At 47.1% G+C, this 20,761-nt stretch overlaps 1 protein-coding gene and 3 non-coding genes across 4 annotated transcripts; 1 reads left to right on the forward strand and 3 right to left on the reverse strand.

Moving 5' to 3' along the window:
- Positions 1 to 6,636: 6,636 nt before the first annotated feature.
- On the reverse strand, positions 6,637 to 6,778 carry LOC148824708 (U4 spliceosomal RNA). Its single transcript, XR_016093255.1, has one exon. It is a non-coding gene; the product is annotated as a U4 spliceosomal RNA (small nuclear RNA).
- A 1,128-nt stretch (positions 6,779 to 7,906) lies between these two features.
- trnaw-cca (transfer RNA tryptophan (anticodon CCA)) lies at positions 7,907 to 7,978 on the forward strand. The gene has a single exon. It is a non-coding gene; the product is annotated as a tRNA-Trp (tRNA).
- Positions 7,979 to 15,742: 7,764 nt separating this feature from the next.
- Positions 15,743 to 18,458, reverse strand: LOC148824710 (uncharacterized). The gene is made up of 2 exons (XM_088926168.1): positions 18,425 to 18,458; positions 15,743 to 16,767 (listed from the first exon to the last, which is right to left on the reverse strand). Exons 1-2 carry the CDS (start codon positions 18,456 to 18,458, stop codon positions 15,743 to 15,745), a joined length of 1,059 nt encoding a protein of 352 aa, XP_088782294.1.
- Positions 17,734 to 17,815, reverse strand: trnas-gcu (transfer RNA serine (anticodon GCU)). Its single transcript has one exon. It is a non-coding gene; the product is annotated as a tRNA-Ser (tRNA).
- Positions 18,459 to 20,761: the final 2,303 nt, after the last annotated feature.

Below are 20,761 nucleotides of genomic sequence, written 5' to 3' on the forward strand. Positions count from 1 at the left end.
ATTACAGGGACTTGTGCTCGTTCTCTACTGCTCCACACGGGTACACTTTGTAACACATAATCTAATCTGCGAAGTAAACTATTTTTTTCCTGTTTAATGATTTTCATTCCTCGGTTTGTCGCTCTCCTTCTCCAGCTGTTATAAATCGCTTCTCTTCACAGCCCGGTGTGTTCTTTTTGGAGATGTTTTATCTGTAAGAAAAGCCCCCCGGGCTCCGGACAGGAGTCTCCTCCAGCGGAGACGCGCTCTGCTCTGTCAGAAAGAGCGCTGTGACGTCACAGACACCAGTCAGAACGCCGGGATCAGAGAGCGAGACCGCGGGAGGAACGCGGAGCGCACGGAGGAGAGTTATTGATCACTTATCTGTCGACAACCAATTAATTCACCTGAAGAACCGTAGAATAATCGATTAACTTCACCGATTGGTGAGTACTGATTCTTTTTTCGTTTTTTTTTTTCGTGTTTCCGTGTTTAAATATCTAGAAAACAGTCAATAAAGACTGTATCGATCAATTACCATAGTGCGTTTAGTGTTAAAAATGTTCAAACTGAAATTAAACAATGATTATTAATATTATTATTTAGGTAACTGTATCCTAGAGCTGGAAAATTATTTTCCAAGTTGATAAATGTATTTAAGTAACAGTTTACATGCATTTTTTCCAGTGTTTATAAATCATAAGTATGATAACCACAGCAACAGGCGCCACTTCACTGTGCGCGTCTAGGTGTCTCGCGTTCGTCACAAAGAGCGATGTGACGTCATGGGTAGCAACTAATACTAATATTAGTGTATTTATGTTAATATTAATGAGAGTACAACTGGTTGTTTTAATGCTAGTGTTCATGTGAGTATTAATGATGATAGCGCTACCGATAGTTTTAGTTTTAATCAATCCAATTGCCAGTGGAGAGCTTTCCGACGCACACCTTTATGAAGACTCGTTAAGATGATCACACCTTTCATTGTCAAGTCACCTCCTTTATATACAATAGTTGCACCAACACTAAGAGAAAGGATGAGAAATGGCTTTTATCAAGCGATTGCAGTGTTTGTTGAGGATCCTTTTTTGCTGAACTGGCCTCTGGAGAAGTGTCGTAGTGCAGTAAAAGAGAATGTTTGTGTCACTCAAGACTGTAATAGAACAATACAATTACAATACTTTTATAAGAGTTAATATTACTGGTGCATCACAGTTCTTATAATGGTGAAAAGAGGAGCACCTTCTCAACATTTTTGACATGATGTTCTAATCTGATGAAACAGTGTATAGAATTAGGTGACAATATCGGAATTCATTCAAACGCACAAGATTAATTTTCAGCAACAAAAATGCGCTCGAAAATATTTTACAAGAAAGAAACCTTACATTCACCTGAATAAACATTCACCCTCTATGTTAGCAGAGAACAGTAGGACAGATAGTTAGTGTCACTGGACACTGCATCACAGAGGCCAATCTCTTCTCCCTCATTACACCGGCTTACTCTCTCATGATAAACACTTCTCCAACGATAGTCAGCTGCCATCACTGACTCAGACATGATGTTCATGTACACATTATACCTTAATATGGCACTGCATTACAATAATTTGATCAAAACAACTGGTGAAAAATAATAATCAAATATTTATTTTTTTCTTTTAGTAGATAAAGACTTTGTCCAAAAAAGAAGCATTTATTCCTTTCGTCTCCTACCAGCCTTTACAAGTCACCTAGTTTTCTGTGAGCCAGTGTGAGGTATGAGGCAGTCGAGGCTAATGCAGCCGAGCGCTCTAAAGAGGTAGATTAAAGCTCCCGTCTCTTTGGGGGTGTGAGTTGGAATCCCACTGCTGCCAAATATCTCCAACTATCTCTGTGTTAAGAAGCACTTCTTTTTTTGTTGTTATTTCCCTGCAGTTTAAACCAATTTCAGACTAATTATTTAAACAACCACGCTGTTCTTACAGCATGGCATTGTCTGGCAAAAAAATAACATGACACCTCCTTTAAAACACACATTTTCTGTGGAGGGAACAGGAGAACTTGTGCCATTCAACCTTATAGCATGATGTCATTTTCTCATGCTCATTTTTAGATGCTTGTCATCGAATCTATGATCCTTATGAGTACAGTCACCCTCCATTCAGGTAGCACAGATATAATGTGCCACGTTTTCAGTGAATCGCGTTAAATACAGGTCAGAAGAAGACGACAAAATGTTCTCTAGGCAGTTTCCCAGTTGATTTTTTTTTCTTGTTTTGTAAGACAAGAAGACCGGCTGTTCAAAAAGTTACCTCACACTGGAGCCACTCTTTTCTTTCCAAAGGCTCAGAGAGAGATAATACCGCAGGTAACACCAAGTGAGAAACATCATGAGCATTTGTAAAAGCTCTCTACCTGCCCACTCCCCACACTGACATGTGTCAGAGCAGAGCATTTCTAAAACAGGAATTACACATTTCGGAATGCGCCCTCCTTTATACATGAAATAAAAGGTCTGAAGCCTGCTCTAAAGAAGAACTATATTCAGAGCTGCCAAAGAAGTCGAGATTTCACCAAGTGACAGGAAGCATCTCAGAAAACGATGGTACAGTTGTTTCCACACGTCGGACAAGAAGAGCTGAAGCCACCCGGCGTTCTCCGACCAAGTAATGTGAGGATGGATGGTGTCATCAAAGGTAGCATGGCCGAGTGCTCTAAAGTGCTGTGTTTTAGGCTCCCGTCTCTTCAGAGGTGTGGGTTTGAATCCTGCCACTCCCAGGTCTTTCTGTGTTAAAGCCTTGCTCACGGAGCTAGGTTTTTCACGATTGTCTTTGTAAGCTTAATATCAAGGCAGAAAAAAGCTTAAATTTTTCTTCTTAACAGAAATGCTCATTGGATTGCTCATTATGCAGGGAACAACTTTTGAGTCCGTGCGAATCGTAGTGTGCCGTCAATTCCATTTAATATTGCTTTTGTGTGGCTTTTGTGCGGCGGCGTTTTTGTCAGTGAAACTTGAACGCTCTGCTTTTTCACGCCGAATTGTCGGCAGGAGTACAGTTTATTTAATCTTTGCGCACAGTGCTCCATCAGAAATACTTTGTCCAAGTTTAGAAGAGATTGGGATTTAGTGCATGTGTTTATAACGCATACCTCAAACAACAACACCATTTAATGGGAAATTGATTCGCTTCTTGCTGTGGTTGCGGTAGTTAGAAAGTTGAACGCTCTTTGATGTTCTGCTATACTACTCACTGGGTCGGCTTTATCAATTGGCTCAGAAAGGTCAACTGTGATTTGGCTCCGTAAAAATCATTAGCAGTGTCGTTATTTTTTTCTGTGTGTATGGGTGTACTTTTAAAGCATGTGAAAACACGAGGTTGTGGATTTCTCCAAATAGCAACGGCAAGTTTTAAACCTGTGATAAACATTCTTCCAGTTGAATAGTTTTACTCCAAGGAAAAGGCAGCGCAAAATAGAGAGTCGATATTCAAAGACTTCAGTGTCTGTACTGGACTGCTTGTATGCGGACATCACTCAAAATCCCTAATATGTTTCTTCCGAATTCAGTTTTGCAGTGCTTTAGTGCTTTACTGTTTTCAGAGGGTCTTTTACTGATGCTGCTGTAGTAGAGAAGTGACAATCTTCTGTCCATTGCAGTTGAGAACGGATTTAATATGGAGCTGCGGTGAAATGTCTGCGGCAAATATCGCTGCAGAACTTGCCCGTGCACAACACCGAAGAGAAAAAGAAATACCACAGGGTTGCCCATAAGAGTGAAAAATAGACATCAATTGTTCAAAGAATTACAACACTCTTCCTCTTACAGTGGTCTCATGTTATTTTTCTTGCAATAAGAACAGTGGGATTGTTCGACTGTGTTGTTCCCCAACTGGTTGAATAATAATAACAATAATAATAGTGGTGGTAGCTGATCATTCTTGTCCGTGGCCGAGTGACCTGTGCAAGTATGTAGGTTGAATTCTAACCATTCGGTGCTTATTTCAACTAACGCCACGTTCCTTTTTCTAGGTCTTCAAATAATTCACAATGTAGAGGTATCTTTAGTAATAAGAAAAAAGGTGCACCTCAGAGATCCATCTCACAAAAGCAAAGACTTCTTAAAGTGCACTTCTGAGCTTTAGAACCCGAAGGAGTTATCTCTCCTAGTTATTAAATGTGCAGATAATGAAATCTGTAATTTACGATTAGTAAACAGGAGAACCTGGGTCCGATTCTCAGCGGTGCCTTCCTTCCTGTCTTACTGCACAGGATTTATCCTTACAGACAAATCCCATACGTTTTAATTTAGGTGAATGCAAGTGTTCGTTTCCTTTCTGGAACAACTTGTTTTTAAAGAAATCTATACAGCTTGCAAAAGATGAAACACAAATCTTGATTATCAGTGAAGAAGAGGTACTCCCAGCAAGCAAGTTAATACCAGCAAAGTTATTTTATCACCCTAACCCTGAGAATGTAGAAAGGCTCCATGTGGCTCTGCAGTGTAATCAGTTCGTGAGTTTGGCGGTTGGCTGAAAGAGTGGTAAACGGAGCTCGCCCCAGCCCATCCTTATTCTTTTAAAGAGGAGAAAAATGAACTTTGTCGGCATTTTTACAAGCTTCAAAAGACGGCCGTGTGCATAGAAAAAAACACACTACAGATGACTTTTCTGGAACTGAAGCAGAGATTCCTTTACGAACCAATTGATAAAGCTCACCCAGTGAATACTGTTAACAGAATGTGAAAGCATGGTCAACTTTCTAACTGCAACCACAGCAAGAAGCAGACTCCATTCCACATTTAAATCTGTCGTGCAAGGTATGCTTTTTGAACGCATTAAGTAAATCCCACAATCTCTTTTGAACTTGGTCAAAGTACTTCCAAAGGAGCGCTATGCGCAAAGATTTAACAAGCTCAACCCCCGCCAATGATTCGGTGTCAAGAAGCAGAACATTCAAGTTTCACAGACAGAAGCAGCACGCCAGCACAACCAACATTAAAACGGAGGGCACACTACGATTTGCATTGACACAAAAGTGATCTCGGCAGACGTCGTTCCCTGCATAACGCAAAAAGTGGCAAAGCGCATTTGGGTTGAGAGGACGCAAGAAGGTTTTTGTTTTGTGCCTTGATGTCAAGCTGAGAAAGTATCTTTAAACACTTTGCTTAGTTTCTCGAGAGACTGCCAAAAAGCAGTTCCCTCCCTTTTAGCTGAAAGGGGGTCTTGACAGAAGCACCTAGCAGCAGTGGGGTTCAAACCCACCCACCTGAAGAGACTAGAGCCTTAACCCAGCACTTTAGACCACTCAGCCACACTACCCGCTGTACCCTGTCTCTTTGTCTCATTACTTGCCAGGAGGAAGCTGGGTGGCTTTTGCTCTTGTCGCCTGACTTAGTGGCGTTATGACCGAGGAACCGACTGCACCTGCTTTTTCTGAGATGCTTCCCCTCTCATGGCGAGATCTCGACTTCTTTAACACCTCTGGATAAAGATCTTCTGTGGAGCAGGCTTCAGACCTCTGCCTACAGCACCCTCGATGTCATTTGATTTTTACAGCAGCCACATCCGGAAAGATGTGTTTTTTACTTTTTATTTGAACAACAAAAATACATACAATACAAACAAGAGCACATATAATCTATCAATAACATCAGCAGGGGCACATGCTAAAATACAATTACACTTTATGAAAAACGATTACACAAGGTAAATAAAGATAAGGTCCACACAGCTTGTTCTTACATTTAGAAAAAGTCCGTAAATCCCCCTTTATGTCTATTTTGATCTGTTCAAATGTAGGACTCTTCCCAGACCATTTCACTTTATACCACATTCCTAAACGAGGATGCATCTCCTGTTTTAGAACTATTTTGGGCGGTATGGCTTATACAGCACACCCACAGTATTCTAATGGTGGACTGCAGATCTGTGGTATAGTTCAGCCGAATTCGAGGGATCCAGCAATTGTACTGGATTTGACTGGGATTCTGAAATGTCTCTTGCAAAGGTATTCGGGTTTGCTTGAACCTTTAATAAAATAGTGATCTGAAACTACCCAGCTTACAATCTCTTAGGTTCTTGTGGCAAAGCACAGTCATACCTGACCTGTCTGGAATGACCACTGAGAGTCTTTATCCAGAAGCGACGGCACCACTCCCAGTAGAATGAGCGAGAAATACAGCATGACATGGGGAGTCATGGGGCTCCCACAGTTCATTTTTCCTAATGTTACTGATTTTTTCACTAACATTTTGAGCTTTTCACAATCAGACCTTTTTTCACATTTAATAAAACATTTTAAACAGCGAACCGGTTTTATCGGTTTGTGAGGTTTGTGAATGTGTGCAGTAAGTCCTTATTGAACTAGGACAAAATATTCCTGATGGAGTGCTGTGCGCAAACATTGAATAAACTCGACCTTTGCAGATGATTCGGCATGAAGAAACAGAAGATTAATTTTTCACAGACAAGCAGCACGCCAGTACAACCAATATTAAAATTTAATTGACGGCTCACAAACATTTGCACTGACTCAAAGGTGATCTCGACGGACGTTGTTCCCTGCATAACGCTGAAAGAGCTAAAGAACATTTCTGTTGAGAAGACAAAAACACGCTTCTTTGTGCTATGGTGATACGATGACAAAATTTGTCTTTAAACACCTTGCTCAGCCTCTCACGAGACTGTCAAAAATTGCTCCCACCGATTGTATTTCAAATCGGAGGAAGCGGGGTATTGGGAAATGTTTTCAACTAGCAGTAACTGCACCTCTGCTAAACCTCATAGGCGACGATACTGCCACTGCGCAAAGCTGACGGTTGCCAGGCAACCATGGGGCTCCTACGGAAATTGCGATTAATCATCTCATGATATGCCATTGCTGTAACGCTTCACGTTTGTCTTCCCCTTATAGCTTTAGGGTTACATAGGTTTAACTATTACATAGTTTACATCCTTTGGATACATAGGGCATTCTGAGAAATCACTGCTCATTTTCAGCAGTAGATGACAGAGCCCTGATGAAGATGACAGAGCAAAGATATAAGATAACAGAGCAATGTTCTCGGATTTTGCACAAACAAATCCTAACTTCCTGAAAGTATTACAGCACATTTGCGTCTGACTTTCCATAGCTTCAGGATGACTGACACGACTGGACAAACACAATCTGTGGCATTTAGCATGAATAGTCTAGCAGGCATTGTGTTGTCTCACTGCAATACAATACCACTGCGGTTTGTGACTCTCTAGGAAACAGTCCACCTGGCCCTGAAACCCATTCGAACGTCTAGCGACAGTATTGAACAATATCATGATTCCTTTGCGATATGTGGAATCAGCACAAATGCTGGAGAAAGCTTCCGATATCAGTGGCATTATCGTATGATGTTCTGAGGGGCTCTGTGGTGTGCACGTTGATGGTGTAGTGTCAGGCATAGCTGTCGTCCAAGCAGTTGACCCGGGGTCAGTTCAAGCCCAATGCATCGACAGCCGTTTTCAAATGCTGTTGAAAACTGTTAGGAAGCTAGTCACCTATACATTTTTGAAAGCACTAAAGCACAGCCAGTCTGAATTTGGGAGAATCATACAGGTGATTCTGAGTGATGTCTGCATCCACACAATTTGATAAATGCTAAATGGATTCTGTGTTAATTGTGCTCCTCCTGGGAGAGGTCAAGATGAGAAGTTCACGAGGCTGGTGGTAAATATCCTGTCCAGCAATATCGGGGCTGTAGGGGGTCAGATCTATAGATGTAGTAAACACATTAGTGGAGACGGTGTGTCTGCTCACTGTGTGAGAGCCGAGCAGGAAGAATAATCTGTGGTCTGGGAAGAAGAGACCATCGTTGCGGTGTTCCTCACAGGAGAGAATGAAAAAAAAATATTTTTCAGGGACGCTGATTTTTCTCTTTGGGGGAATTAAAAGCACGTGTAGCGAGTGATCTCGTGGCGCAACGGTAGCGCGTCTGACTCCATATCAGACGGTTGTGTGTTCAAATCACGTCGAGGTCAGCTGATGAGTTTGCAGGTGCTGCTGGTGCCAAACCCGGAAATTACACCACGCTGTTCAGTTTTATCTGTACACCACTTAGATAATCTGAACGAAATAACAGAACAGTACAGAACACGCAGTCAGGGGCTTATGCAGCGTTTCATCTTGAACACGACAAGAGAAAAGGCACACTGCACATCCGCGAAACATCACGTCTGACTTTAGAGAAAGTGACATCAGAGAATGGAAGTTTCAGACCGCTTTTTTGTTACAGGTTCAAGCAAACCTGAAAGTTAGGGAGTGTTTGGTCACTTTTGTATGAAAAACTGTCTGAAGCCTGTAATTATAATTTGCCCTTTTTTAATTGTGGTTGAAATCCACTCCCATGTACCAAGACCTTACAGTATATTCATGTTTACTTAAATGACTAACTATTGGACTATTGGACATTAGTTGGTGTTTTTTTTGTAACGATTTGCTATTTCATGCAGGAAAGAAAGGAACCCAGACCCAACGTTTGCTTTCAGGTGCGGTTCATTTACATAACGGACATCTATTTCTGAGGAGCCTGATTTAAATCACACAACCCCGGTAGAAGTCGAATCGACAATCTTATAAACCGAAATCAGACGCGTTTTCCATTAAACCACTAGCCCGTCACATAACTGAATTGCACCATGGTGAGTTCAGCGCCGCTACTAGTAATACCCCACCCCCATCTTAAATTTCTACGTGAGAAACGTGTTTTCTACATTTTTATCAGTTTTAAAAAATCATCACTTTTAAGCAGACAAAGCCTTTATGTGTCGCTCTGAATTTCTAATTGATTTAGAATTCCAAGAAAAAAGCGTTTTGTTCCACAATGGCGTGAAATGATCACGTCTTTCACTCTACTTCTCTCTAGTAGTAAAGCAGATCTTGCTAGGTGAGCATTTGCTCCGGTAAATTAGGTCACTTTTCATGTTAACTCACTTCTTCTAAACACAACATTTCCTGGTGCATGTTTTCTCCATGAAAAAAGACATTTTCCCTTACATGATTTCTCGTTTTGTTTCATCAAAGAGTACAGAAAGAAGAAAGAAAGAAAGGAAAAGTGTCGTAAATGAACTCTGTCGCCCTTGGGAGATGTCAAGCGCATTGGACATGAAAAGTGCACAATAAAAGCCATTTCTCTTCGTGTCGGGGCTCCTATTGAATGTAAAGGAGGCAACGTGCTCAGCCAGCCGACTCAGCGCTTACTGAACGCAGGTGTCTCAGAGCGGTGTGTCCAAGTGGCAGTAAAAGAGGAGAATTCTGCCGGCGCCGTGGCTTAGTTGGTTAAAGTACCTGTCTAGTTAACGGGAAATACTGGCTCCAAATCCTAGCAGTCCATCGCCTGTGTTGCACTGGACACCCTGTAGATCATCAAAAGCATATTGAGCTCCTTGGTAATGAAATTGCCGGATAAAAGCCATTTCACATCCTTTCTCAACATGCTCAGCGAGCAGGCTCACCGCACACCGAACGAAGATGTGACAGAGCGGTGTGTGCAATTGGCTGTAAAAGGATACTGCTTCGCCGTCGTTGTGGCTTAGTTGGTTAAAGCTCCTGTCTAATAAACAGGAAATCCTGGGTTCAAATCCCAGCAGTGCCTTTCTTCCTGTCTTCTCGCACCGTTTATTGATATAGACAACATGCTTCTGCATTATGTTTAAAAGAAGTGTTCATTTCCTTTTTGGCACAGCTTATTTTTCAAGAAATCCACACATTGCGAAAGATAAAGTGCTCATCTTTCTTATCAATGCAAAAGAATTACTGCCAGCTGGCAAGAAAATGACAACGATTTGTTTTTACTGTAGCCAAACATCTGTGAATGTAGAAAAAATACGACATGTGTTAATTTCTATGCCACACTCAGGGTGTCCTTCAGTTAAACACAACGTTGGTAGATCAAACGTACGCAGAGACACACTTCGAATTAATCCGATCTAAACATTACCTTCTCTAAATGTGATTGAGTTTCTTTCCACGTCCTTAGCCATCTTGATGTTTGCAGAGATTTTCAACTTTTGACACGAGTCAAACTACGAGTAAATAGTTGAGTACCTAAGTCAATATCACCGGGAATGTGAAAATAAATGTAAACATCAATATTTCTGCTGTCTCCTGAGAAACACAAGTATAGAGTCAAAACACAATAAATAATGCTAAAAAATTATTCAGTTAACACCCAGATGTGACAAAACACATTTAAGACTTACATCCCCTTTAAATATGTATTTCCTTAATATCAGTTCTCTTCCCTCCCCAGGACACTTGCAAATTCACTATAGCATATTAAAAGCTGTGCGTAAGTCTTACATGTGTTCTGTCACATCTGGGTGTTAAATTAATAGATGTGTTGTGTTATTTAATATGATTTGACTCCACGCTTGTGTTTCTCGGGAGACAGCAGAAATATTGGGGATTTGCGACTACAGAAAATAATGTGAACTTTACAGGCAAAAGTAAGGTTACGTTAAAGAAACAAAAACTTATTGTCACCCTTTTTAACGTGATTTTTTAAGACATTTGTTCGGAATAGTATATCTTCTCGTGTCTGTGGCTGTTATCCTACAATAACGGTGGTGAAATAGCAGGAATGTGCGGAAAGAATCGGAGATTGAACAGAAGACTCATCCAGTTGATAGTAAGGTTGTGTAGGACCGCACACACTACGATGTCAGTGTTGAGTAGCGTGGTTTAAAAGCTTCTTCACGAACCAGGAAGGAGTAGAAACCTAAAGTCTTCTGATCCGTAATCAGACACGTTATCCATTGTGCCATTGGCGTTTGCATCGCGTTCCCATACAGCACCACATTCAGTTCAGAGCCGCTACTATTCATGTGTTTTGTACGTGTGTCTAGTTACTACGTCTTTCATTATGTCTGGTTTAAAATAATGTATCTTTAAAACAGACAAAGAGTTTATGAGTCTCCCTGAAATTCACACACGAAGAATAAAAGATATCGCGTTTAAAAAGAATACAGAGATGCCGGCGATAGAAAACGGAGCGTCTTAAGTGCGCGCTATCACTGAACTAAACTCCCGATCGGTAAGTTTGTCGGTGGGTTTTTAATTGTGTTAGGAAGGGCAAACAGTCCACAGTGTACATTTTAAAGGTCTAAGCAAAACAGTCAGACGTGAGGATTATTCAGAACAGGAGCCTCTACTTCTTTGTATACTGAGCTTTCGGGTGAACGTCAAAGTGAAAGACAAATTCGCAATTTTCACTTTTTGATTAAGGAACAAGAAAACACCATCCCTCGAGCTGGATTCAAACCAGGGACATAAGAAATGCCCGTTGTTTTTGTTTACAGTCTTAAGATCTAGTAACATAGCTATCGAGAGGTCGAAAAGTAAACGCTTTGTCACACGTGTAGCCCAATGTAGTTTAGTGTTCCTCTTTATTTAAATCCCAGTTCGACATCAAAATACTCACTCCCATAGTCTCGTTCAGAAGAAGAAACGGACCAGGCTTCCACTGTATAAACGTCCAGAGTTCTTAACGTAAAACGTTTGAAGGGACATCAGTGCAGGCGGAAATTGACCCTTTTTCTAGTGGGATCAGGATCATATAAAACCTTTCTTTTGGATTGAAAAGAGGATCATGGAGACACTCAAAACATCCCTGTCTTTGCTTCTTTCAAGGACAAATGGAGTATTGAGCTGTAAGCATCGGTTCAAATCAAAACTCTCTGCTACTGCAGTTGCTTGTTTGAGAGTTTCTTCAAATCTTTCAACTGAACGTTGATATTGTAGCGTTGCAGGTTCTTTTCAGAACTAAAGAACAGTGGAGACGCGATTAACCAACCAAACACTGACTTTATTTAACAACCACACAGTCTACACACACATGAGGAGACTGACGGAACACGTACACATATTTAGGGTGGTAACTACCTAACAACACACTATACTTTTACAGGACTACACAGGGCACTAGAATTACTAGGACATTATTTACACAGGTAGGGTCAGCCGCTGGTCATCGTGCTGACCCTCAGACTCTCCCCGGCTACCACTCCCAGCATGCCCAGCGGTACTACGAGCGCCTAGGGGCGCTTCCTCCTCACCACCAGGCGAGGGCGTTACACTGCCCCCACCTGAAGCGTCTGGCATCTCGCCGACGTCGAACACCCCCCTCAGGCTGTACTCGTATTCGGCCAACTGCTGCGGAACCCTGCGTGAGCGGCCGCTGCGCCGCGGTGACGGCTGGCGACCCACGGACGCCCCACTATCGGCCGGCTCCAGCCCCGGCTGCTCCTCTAGAGCCTCCCCACACGGCTCCTCCTCCCGGGCCCGGTAGGGGGCCAGGCGGTCTCGGTGCAGGACCACCACTCTCCCCCGTGTTCGCAACCGGACACGGTAGCAGACCTCGCCCACCACCCCGAGTACCTCAGCGGGCCCCTCCCACGACGGCGCCAGCTTAGGGCTGAGGCCTTTGCGGCAGCGCGGGTTGTACACCCAAACCGAGTCCCCGGGCTGGAAGGCAGGCCCCCTGCAGCGCAGGTAGTAGTACCGCTTCTGTCGGACCCCCGCCTGCGTCAGGTGGGTCCGTGCAAAGCTATGCACCCGCTGCATCCGCTGCCGCAGGTCCCACTCGTAATCCGGTCCAGCCGGCGGTGCCGACCCGTCTCCGGGCGGCGGGCCGAAGACCAGGTCCACCGGGGTTCGCATTTCCCGGCCCAGCATGAGCGAGGCCGGGGTGCACCCGGTGGATTCCTGGACCGCGGTCCTGTACGCCCAGAGCGCAAGGGGGAGGTGGCGGTCCCAGTCCCGTTGGTGCCGGGACACCAGGGTGGCCAGCTGGGTGGCGAGCGTCCGATTAAACCGCTCCACCAACCCGTCGCTCTGGGGATGCAGCGGTGTGGTCCGCGTCTTAGTGATCCCCAGGCGCTGGCACACTCTGGCGAAGACCTGGGACTCGAAGTTACGCCCCTGGTCACTGTGTAACTCCTCCGGCACCCCCAGCCTGGCAAACATCCCCTCCAGCAGTGCATCGGCCACCGTGGGGGCACTCTGGTCTGGGAGGGCGTAGGCCTCCGGCCACTTCATAAAATAATCCATGGCCACCAAGACGTAGCGGTTCCCGGCCTCGGTGCGTGGAAACGGGCCCAAAACGTCCACCCCCACCCGCTCCATAGGAGCCCCCACCTGGTGTTGTTGGAGGGGGGCCTGGGAGCGCTCGGGGGGACCCTTCTGCGCCACGCACACCGCACACGTTCGGCAGTACCGCTCCACGTCCCGGTGGCAAAGACCCCAATAAAAATGGCCTCGGAGATGCTGCAGGGTTTTTTTACCGCCGAAGTGCCCCACGCCCGGCTGGCCGTGCACCGCTCGGAGCACCGCCCCGCGGAGCGACCGAGGCACCACCAGGTGCCACCGTACCTCGCCACTGGAGGGTACCCGCCACCCCCGGCGCAGCACCCCGTCCTTTACCTCCAAGGCCTCCCACAGGGCGCAGAGGGCCTTGACGGACTTCGGGTGCGGGGCGAGCTCCTCTCGCGTAGGCCGCACTCCTGCTGCCCTCCAGCGGAGCACCGGCCTCACATCAGGATCAGCTGCCTGATGCTGCGCCAGGTCTGGCAGGCCCACCCCCAGCGGCCCCTCCCGGGCCGTGGCCGCGGTGCTCACCCCCGCCACGGGGCGGACAGCCTCCTCACGCTGCTCCCGCCGGGCGCAGTGGTGGCAGTCCGCGGCCTCGCAGGGGCGCCGCGAGAGAGCGTCGGCATTGAGATGGCGAGACCCCGCACGGTGCACGACAGTGAAGTCGTACTCCTGCAGGATCTCTATCCATCGCGCCATCTGCCCCTCTGGCTCCTTAAAGTGGAGCAGCCAGGTGAGGGACACATGGTCGGTCCTCAACCGGAACCGGGTCCCGAACAGGTACGGCCTGAAGTGGTGGACCGCCGCCATCACCGCCAGCAGCTCGCGACGGGTCACGCAGTAGTTCCGCTCAGGCCTAGTCAAAGCCCGACTATAGTATGCCACTACGCGCTCCCCATCCGGCCCCTCCTGCGCCAACACCGCACCCACCCCCGAGTCACTCGCATCGGTGTCGAGAACATACGGCAACCGCGGGTCGGGGTAGGCCAGCACGGGGGCCCCCACCAGAGCTTCACGCAACCGGCCGAAGGCAGTCTCACAGCCCGAGTCCCAGTCAAAACGGCGGCCCTTGTCGGTGAGGCGGTGCAGCGGGGCAGCGATGCTGGCAAAGTCCCGGACGAACCTCCGGTAGTACGAGGCCAACCCCAGAAAGCTGCGCAGCTCCGCGACGGTGCGTGGAGTTGGCCAGCCCCTCACTGCAGCGACCTTACCTGGGTCCGTAGCCACCCCTTGCAGTCCAACAACATGTCCCAGGAAGGTCACCTCCCGCCGCAGGAGCTCGCACTTGCGGGGGTTGAGCCTCAGGCCAGCACGGTGAATGCAGGCCAGCACCGCCTGGAGGTTCGTCAAGGCCTGATCGAAACTCCGGGCATGAACCAGCAGATCGTCCAGATACAACACACACTGGTTCCGCGGGACAGATGCCAGCACCCTCTCCATCAGCCTCTCGAACGTCGCCGGGGCATTGCACAGGCCAAAAGGCATGACAGTAAACTGCCAGAGGCCCTGGCCGATGGAAAAGGCCGTCTTCGGGCGAGCATCGGGAGCAAGCGGTACCTGCCAGTAGCCGCAGCGGAGGTCCAGGGAGCTGAACCAGGTCGACCCGGTGATGTAGTCCAGGGCGTCATCTATCCTCGGCAGAGGGTAGGAATCTTTCCGGGTGACCTCGTTCAGCTTGCGGTAGTTGACGCAGAACCTCCACGAGCCGTCTTTTTTTTTGACCAGTACGGCTGGCGCCGACCACGGGCTCGCGGAGGGCTCAATAACCCCCGCTGCGGCCATCTCCCGGATCTTTTCCTCGGCGGCGGTCCGCTTGGCGTGAATCATGCGTCCCGGTGGGATGCGGATGGGCCGAGCGTCGCCGGTGTTGATCTCGTGTTGGACCAGGGCAGTGCGGGTGCAGTCCTCATCTCTCGCCGCAAAGAGGTCCTCGTTCTGGGCGAGTAGCTCCTGGAGCCGCTGCCGCTGGTCCTGATCGAGGCCCTCGCAGCTCCGCTGGTAGAGATCCTCAACGGCGCGCCTTGCTTCCACGCAACGTTTGGCCCCCGCCGCCGCCGCCTTGTCTGGCCCCCCGGCCGACTCGGGGGCAGGATCCAGCACGCTCGCTCCCCGGCTCGCAGGCCTGGTCTGCCCCGGCGACTGACGCCGCCGCCGCCGCCGCTGCCTCTTGTTCCCCCGGCTCCGGCAAGCCCGCGTCCCTCGGCCTTCGCCGGGCCTGCCCTCCACCAGGTGAAGTCGCTCCCCCTGCCACACCAACTCCTGCCATCCCAAGTCCAAACTGGCCCCCACTCGCTGCAGTAGGTCCAGCCCCAGAATGCAGTCCTCCTGGATGGGTGCGAGGTAGCAGGGGTGGCGCACCGTCGCTGCACCCAGACGGAAGGCAAGCACCTGTTTCCCCCGGACTGCAGCGAGCTGTCCCGTCACGGTCCTTAGCCGCAAGCTGGAGGCCTCCCATCCTGGGGGGTTGGTGCCCTCGGTGTCGGGGAGGACGCCCGGCCGGAGTAGGGTTACCGAAGAACCGGTGTCGAGTAGGGCCAGGCAGGGTTGGTCCTCGATTCGGCAGTGGAGGTACAGGCCCCGGCTACAGCCGACTCGCCCCACGGTGGCGTAAGGGGCGCCGGTTTTTACAGCGCTCTCCGGAGCGGGGGTTGAGGTGTTCAAGGGCGGCCTTCCCCGCGCTGAGCCGCCCCGTTCCCGTTTCCCGACGCCGATCGGGGAGTGCGGGGCTCGGGTGCCCGGCAGAACCGGGCTCGGTGTCCTCTCTTCCCGCAGCGGTTGCAAAGCAGCGTGCGGGGTTGTTCCGCGGGGGTCGCTGCCCGGGCTGGCTCCTCTTCCCCCTCGCTGGATTCCTCCGTCGCCGTCTCGGTCAGCCGGCAGGGCGCACTGCGTCTGCTGGCGCTTCCAGTCACCCCGAACACGGTCTCAGCCCGTGTAGCAAGGGCCAAGGCCTGCTCCAGCGATGTTGGCGCGGCCAGCTGCACGTGGCGCCGCAGCTCCTCGGGTGAGAGGGCCTTGAGAAAGGCCTGGAGAGCCATCTCCCGCTGCGCCTCCCGGGGGAAAGTTGGGTATCCTCGGCGGGCGAGGAACATGACATCCGCGGCGACCGGGCCCAGTCGCTCTCCTGGTCGGCGCCGCCGCAGGGCCAGCCTCTCCCGCATCAAGTCCGGCGCCTCCTCTACACCGAAGCGCAGCTGGAGGGCTGCCGCCAGCGCCGTGTAGTCGCCTCTGTCCTCCTCCGGGACGTCCAGGAGCACCTGGCAGGCCGCTCCTTCCAGCGCCACCGCCAGGTGGCCGGCCATCTCCGCCTGGCTCCAGCCATTCGTCCGGGCCGCGAGCTGGAACTGCGCCTCAAAGGTTTCCCAAGGCGCTTCACCGTCGTAGCGACCTAGTCGCACCCGCGCCGATGGGTGTGGGAATCGCTGATCGGCTCCAGCAGGGAGGGCATCCTCTCTCCGGGGCAGCCGCCCCAATTCTACTGGCGGGACCACTACTGGGTAGCCCTGGTAAGGGCTGTGGCCACCTGTCGCACCCAGGAGTTGCTCAGGCTCCCTATGTGTGCTGCCGATGGGTTCTGCGTCTGTCAGCGTCAGTCGGCGCTTAACATAGTCGGGTAATGTTTGCCACGGGTTGCTCATTCTGCTCGCTTCTGACACCAATGTAGCGTTGCAGGTTCTTTTCAGAACTAAAGAACAGTGGAAACGCGATTAACCAACCAAACACTGACTTTATTTAACAACCACACCAAAACCAAACATAGGGTCTACACACACATGAGGAGACTGACGGAACACGTACACATATTTAGGGTGGTAACTACCTAACAACACACTATACTTTTACAGGACTTCACAGGGCACTAGAATTACTAGGACATTATTTACACAGGTAGGGTCAGCCGCTTGTCATCGTGCTGACCCTCAGACTCTCCCCGCCTACCACTCCCAGCATGCCCAGCGGTACTACGAGCGCCTAGGGGCGCTTCCTCCTCACCACCAGGCGAGGGCATTTCAATATCAAGGGATATTGACGGTAATATCATACGGATTTTGGTTTTCTTTTGATCGAAAATTGTATTAAAATACAAGCCTCTTTCACGTTTGTATAATACTTTCCCTTGCATCCTCAGATAAAAATTCTAAATACCACAAAGTTACAATATATGGAATAGCATTTATTTTAAAATGTATTTTAAAATTTGCATTTAATTAGACCTATATTTAGAGCTTAGTAAAGATAACATTGCTAATATTGATGGAGTAGAAATGTAAGATGAATTGATAGCTTTTTCTGAGCTAAAAAGTCCTACAACGCCTCCTGTAACAGGTAAGGACTCATATCAAGACAATGCTATTGCATTGCGCATTTTGCAGATACGACCAGTTTCTGCTTCTGGTGAGTGCATTTTTTCCAAACTGAAATTAACAAGAACATTTTCAAGATGCGCCATGTCCCTAAATCGTTCATCAGGACTACTATTAATATCAGGTGAAAGCAGTACAAAGCATAAATTTAACCTATTAAGAGACTATATCTGTCAGCTACTGCTGTAAGCCATGTTCAGCCAACGCTAGAAATATTACTGCTCTACTACAGTAGCTAAAGAAAACAAGTCCGACTTAGAAACGGATCGCAAGTCGAAGACATAAACCGACGAGGATGGGATTCGAACCCACGCGTGCAGAGCACAATGGATTAGCAGTCCATCGCCTTAACCACTCGGCCACCTCGTCACGAAAGCCATCTACCCTTGGGCATGATTTTGGTCGGCGACCAGGCTCAGCGCACATCGACCTCAGATGTCTCAGAGCGGTGTGTCCAAGCGGCTGTATAAGAATAGGTAATAGGTTTATTCCATGCTGAAAAAAAGAAGAAAGAGACAACAACGTTTCGGCCGTGGAGCCTTCTTCAGGTGTTAGAGAGACAGGGCAGTAGGCAAAGGTAAAGTAGCGGGAGAACAAAGGATTGAGGGTGGGTACCCACCTGTATAAGAATAGTGTTCTGCCGGCGCTGTGGTAAAGCTGGTTAAAACACCTGTTTCATAAAGAGGAGATCCTGGATCCGAATTCCAGCGGTACCTTTTTTTTCCTGTCTTGTTTTACAGAACATGTAATTTGGGACACTCAAAGAGGTCTTGATTTGGTTTAATGCGTTTATTCATTTCCTTTGCAGAACAACTTGTTTTTTTTTTAAATCATATAGCTTGTGAAAGATGAAATGCGAGCGAATTTTTTTGTTCACCAAAAGTATGTAAATGAAAAAAAGCAAGGTGTAAGCATTTCTGTGGTGCAACCGGTTAGCGTGTTCGGCTATTAACTCCAAGGTGGGTTTTTTGATCCCACCCAGGGACGCACTTCCTCCTATAGTAAACATCATCGCCGCAAAAATTTAATTGTTCCGCAAAACCTGAACTATTTTGATATTTGCAGTAGTAAACAATTGAGTACCAGAGTCAACATTACCGGGAATTTCCAATAATTACGGACATTGGCAATTTCCAAGCAGTTAGTATTCACCCATGGAATTATAGGTTCCAGTGGGTGGCGGGAGAATTCACTTATGCTCCCGTTGCATCTTCAGCTAAAGTAATTTAAAATACATAGCAAAATTGTTTGAGAACTTGACAAGCAAAAACGACAGATCGCCGAAGTTGTATTTTAATATTTTCGTATATTTACTTTAATTTGAATATAAATGTTAACATAAACGCTGTTCAATATAATGTAATTTTGTTGTACTTTTAAAATATTTTAGCTGAGGATGCGAGGGGGGCTATTACACCTTGACAAACATCTAAATAACTGTAAAAGAGGCTGGCATTTTAATAAAACAGGCGATCAAAAGAAAGCTACAAATAGTACGGTATTATGCTCAATATCCCTCGATATTGAAGGTCAGATGAAGAACTTGAAGAAACTCTCAAAGGATCAACGGCAATAGCAGAGGATGTTGATTTTGAACCAACGTTTGCACCTCAATTATCCAGCAGTCTTTGCTTGACAGACTTCCTCAAGATATTCGGTGTTCTATACAGAAAATCGAAAATTAAAAGTGCTAATGTGCCAAGAGGGGTGGTCCGAGGCAAAGACTGCGGTAGAGGAAGAATAAGCTCCGCACGATAACGCGTGTCTAATACTCGGCCCCTGAAAGGCATCATATTCGTTGAACTGCCTCCCAGCTGTGACTCTTACACGAATTTCGCGGTACGTGTGTACGAGCTTATAATTCAGGAATATCAATGGTCAGACGTTTACGGTGGGTTTGTGTTTTGTATTATTTAGTGAATGGAAAAAAACATTTTCAAAACTACAGCTCGAATGAAATAATAAAAAAAGTTTATTTGCCTGTTTGTTGTAACAGCTGTGCCAAAAATATTCATCTACATCAGAATAGTACCTGAACGTGACTGGACCTTGTTGGATTTTAGGAAATTTATTTTTGCACATCTTCGCCTACGATCAGGAATACCTTCCTGTTTTCAGCGTGTTTATTGTTTCTACCTGTGATCTCGGAAAGAAAGACCCACTACCTGTGAAATAGGTAAAACCGAAATATTCTGGGAATTTGCTGTGGTTTGAGAGGAGTGTATGAAGGTATTAAAGGAGAAAAGAGACGCGCATTCCGCAGGGGGAGCACAAAACCATGAACCGCGCCTGTGTCTTTTCTTATATAACCGCTGAGCCCGGACACAGCGTCTCCAGCCAGTGAAATACAGGATAAACCGCAAGGAAAACAATGTTTCTTTTAATAAGTCTTCTTCTGGTTTTCTATTTCGGTCTTTCACATTTGAATGCATACTTTGCAGTTAATCTTTCCTCGATTACAGGCAGCCCAAACAGTTCTTAAGGCAGACATCGAAGCCTATTTGACTTTCTGCTAATCACATAAGTGTTCAAGAAGTATTTCCCTGCCCATCATGTGCCCCCAAGCCGGTTTCTCCGTTTTCCTCTTCCTGTCGTTGTCAGCGAGCACAAGAAGACAGGAAAAACGCAAGGCAGGGAAAAGACGGTAGCTGTCAGAAGTGGGATTTGAACCCATGCCTCTATTCAGAGACCAAAACACCCAAGCAATGGAAAAACATGAGCCCTTAAACCTGGCGCATTAGACCACTCAGCCATCCTAACAAGCTACAGATGTTAGTGTGTTGGAAGCACAAGTCATTCACAAAACTGAGAAATGGTTTGCTGGAGAAGCGCCAAGTTGCCTGTTGTAGCCTAAACCGATCGAGGAAATCAAATTTTCGGATCGATTCAGAGTGTGCTTTACAGCCATTGTGTTATATTTTGATCTGCTAGGGTGCAGTCGTCTTCACAATCTGGATTATCTCATAAAGAGCGACGTCAGTGTAAAACAGCTATCATTTTTAAGAACAGACGTTGTATTGCATATTAATAATTTATTTATTTTCCTGATTACAATACAGTATACTTTCCTGATTGCAATGTATTGTGAAGCATAAAAGCCAGCTGCATCAATCTCTATTACGCGTCATTTATGAAGGCGTTTCAAATAGCAGCCAGTGCAGTATTAACGCTTTTGGAGCATGTATTACATTGTAAACAATCTTATTTAAATAAGTTTAAATTCGCACACTGTTATTTAGACAGCGCAAACCAGTCTGACCTCCTTCAACTTTCTGTGCCCACTGAGTAGATCTTAAAGCAGCTGCAGCCAGAGTA

The sequence above is a fragment of the Atractosteus spatula genome, chromosome 10 (assembly GCF_055471065.1).
Source record: "Atractosteus spatula isolate fAtrSpa1 chromosome 10, fAtrSpa1.hap1, whole genome shotgun sequence".
Classification (NCBI taxonomy): domain Eukaryota; kingdom Metazoa; phylum Chordata; class Actinopteri; order Semionotiformes; family Lepisosteidae; genus Atractosteus; species Atractosteus spatula.